The following is a 3,091-nucleotide window of genomic DNA, read 5'->3' on the forward strand; positions in this document are numbered from 1 at the left end:
CCACGCCCCTTTTGTTTCCTCAATAGTTGGATCAGAGACAATTGGTCTAGGTGCAGACAGAGTGGCGAGGATCTTCCCCGTGTAATCTCGAGCAATGACCTCCACCCCCATCTTCCTTTCCTTTATTGCAACTGTTGCATCCCAATTCAGCTTAATAATGCCTTGCGGGGGAGGTTTCCACTTCACTTTCATTTATGCATGTCCACGTGATTTCGAGGAAACTTTGTTTTTTTCCTATTCTGCCTTAAAGGAATTCTGCAATTTGATCTGCTGCCACTTGGTTTATATGTGCCGGTGAAGATAATTCTCCTCGAAAGACCAAGTTGTTCCGTCGAAACCAAATCTGCCTGGCGACAACCACTACGTGTTGGATTTCTTCAACATCTAACTTATCCAACAACTATTCAAGAATGCGTGTAAACCCTGCGTCATTGCTATTAAAAATTATGGACTTTCCTGCCATTCCCCAGCAACGTCACTGGCAGTTGAACAGCTCCAAAGAGCATGTCTTATTGTTTCTGTTTGGAGACAACAAATCGCTCGCAGAGGGAGTCATCGACTAGGTTTACTTGTTTACCACTCGTATCCTACCTATAAATAAAAATTTGTGTATTACTTCACAATATAATTCAATATATAAGATATAACACGCGTCTTTCCACTTCCTCTCTCTTATCCCTTTTATTATTTTGTTTCTTTTATCATCCTCATCGTATATTTATAAATCGGATCAGAGCGACTTTGTCACAAAATAATAGTATATCTGCATGGCATTCTCCCTCAATGGCACAAGTCTGTAAGACACCTTGTTTGCTGACATTGGCTCTTCCTCGAGCAGCCAACCGAAAACCTTGTCTTCTCGGTTTGTACTCCAAAACTATCGATCTTTCTCGGCCTATGGGCCAAGAATCTATATTGGCTAGACTGGGTTTTTGTGAGCCCCAACCCTTGTTTTTCGTTTGTTCTTGTCGCCTTTAATGGTTACGCTTTAGGGCAACACAAAGAACAAAGAATCAATATGTGGGCCTGAGCCTTTCTGGGCTTAGCAAACCGCCCATTAGCCACAACCCACAAAGATTAAAAAATTGTATGTCTAGAAGCATGCGATACATCCTTAGTATTCACGAGAATGGTCCCTGTGACCTACCAACCTCGGTTATTATGATGCGTGGCGCTGTTGGCATGAACCAGCTAATTCATGCATATGATAAGCCACGCACTCCCATGAGCTTTTGCATATTATTTGGGTTTGGATCAGATACCATGCATCATCATGCCCTATTTATAGCTCTCAAATCTTGGTTGCCTTTTTTGCCCTTCAAGAATAATACCCTTTATCCCGGAGCTCAATTTTTAGTAAGATGCCCGTTATTGTTATTGGTTCCCCCTTGAATTTTATTATCCTTAACCCAACTCCATAATTAAGTTCGGAAGAAGTAGCTTTAAGCAACAGCAAGTTCTAGACTTACGAACACCCATCATCAGCTCGTGGCCCACCAAGGAATATACTAAAATGTAAACGTGGCTCAGATCAGCTCGTTTACAGGGTCATCCTCAATCGCCACCGTTCACTATGGAGTAATGATTAAGGTGGCCTTTCCTAGTACCAGTGTACCACCAATCACAAGCATCATAAAAACGACATCGTTACTTTACAAAGCAAAAAAAAAAAATCTGATTACAGTACTGCCACGTATTCAGGATTACTATATCTCCGAATAAGTACGGGCACGTGGCGGTATGTCGTTGGGTATTGCAAAATCGGCGAGTGTACGAAAACAAAAGATACCTTTACTTTGCTCTTTTAAGAAAGAAAAGAACGAAGATGAAGCTCGATATGCCATTACATCAAAGCATTCAGTCAATCCTACTTCCGTAATTTCAACTCCGTAATTAATACCCAAAACATTCTCTAGACGACTCATTAAATCTCTTCCAAGCCCCTCCAGATCCGCTGCTTCCCTCTGCTTTCACACCCAACAACCACAGTTTCCCAATTTTTCCTCTTCCCAAACTACCCCCAAGCTTGTACGCACCGGATGGCGTTATCTGACGCGGTGGTGGGGAACTTGACGACGATCTACGTGGCGGTGATAGCGGGGATCAAGGCCTACGGATTGGTCTGTGGGCGGAGCTTCGGTGCTGGGTTTGTGCTGATCGTGTCCACCGCCGTGGTGGGCCTCATCTTGATTGGGACACTGACGTGGGACGTGTCACGCAAGGCCACGTACGCGGTCTCGCGCGAGCACGTCCACAGCCACGAGATGTGCAAGGGGGGTATTTGCTGGCACGGGTTGGCGGTGAAGTCCCCGGCGTCGCAGGTCCGGTTTAGGCTCCCACAGCAAACCCCAAACGGCCCTTTGTAAAAAGAAGTGCATAGAAGGGGAAAGGGAATAAAAGTAAAGGTTTTGTAACACTGTAAGATACACAAATCTTCTTGTTTCTTTTTTTTGGTTGGTTGGTGGTGTTTGTAGGTTAGGCACGAGGTGTTTGCTTTTTTGATTGAGAGAGAGATACTGTACATGTAATAAGTAATGTTGAAATGAAATCACGTTTGTACATGAAATATAGGCTCCATTGTTGTTCTGTTTAACAGACGTACGTCAATGTTTTCATTGTTTTCATAAAGGATGAGTGATCTGGGACACGCGACTTATCTTCACTGTGTTCGACGCTGAGAACAACACAACAGGGGAGCGGAGATGGCATAAAAAAAAGTTTTGTTTTTGCCTTTCTTGGTTCTATCTATTACGGTGGAGAAGGTGAAAGTTTTTTTGGGTATGGTTTCGAGCTGTTTGGTATACAATTATGGTTTTGTTTTATTAAGACTAAGTTTTATCAATCGTTCTGTTCAAATATGTTTGCTTTAGGGATTTTGTTTTGTTGCCGCTGTGGCCCTTCATGATTGAATTACTGTTTAGTTTGCAGTTGAGGTTCGATTGTATTGACATTGTAAATCTACAACAGGCATTGAATTATCTGATTATTAGAATTCTGTTAAAAGATATGGCCTTTTCTTTTTCTACTTCGTTGTTTGTATTCCCTAACCAACAATGTGAAGAACTTTGACCAATATTATTTGGAACAGTGA

The 3,091-nt window shown here is 42.4% G+C and overlaps 1 protein-coding gene across 1 annotated transcript; it reads left to right on the forward strand.

Annotated features, from left to right (window-relative positions):
- Positions 1-1,826: 1,826 nt before the first annotated feature.
- LOC132190360 (uncharacterized) lies at positions 1,827-2,719 on the forward strand. Its single transcript, XM_059605331.2, has one exon. The coding sequence runs from the start codon at positions 2,040-2,042 to the stop codon at positions 2,364-2,366; it is 327 nt and encodes a 108-aa protein (XP_059461314.1). The 5' UTR covers positions 1,827-2,039; the 3' UTR covers positions 2,367-2,719.
- The last annotated feature ends 372 nt before the right edge of the window (positions 2,720-3,091 follow it).

The sequence above is a fragment of the Corylus avellana genome, chromosome 9, assembly GCF_965113065.1.
Source record: "Corylus avellana chromosome 9, dhCorAvel1.hap1.2, whole genome shotgun sequence".
NCBI lineage: Eukaryota > Viridiplantae > Streptophyta > Magnoliopsida > Fagales > Betulaceae > Corylus > Corylus avellana.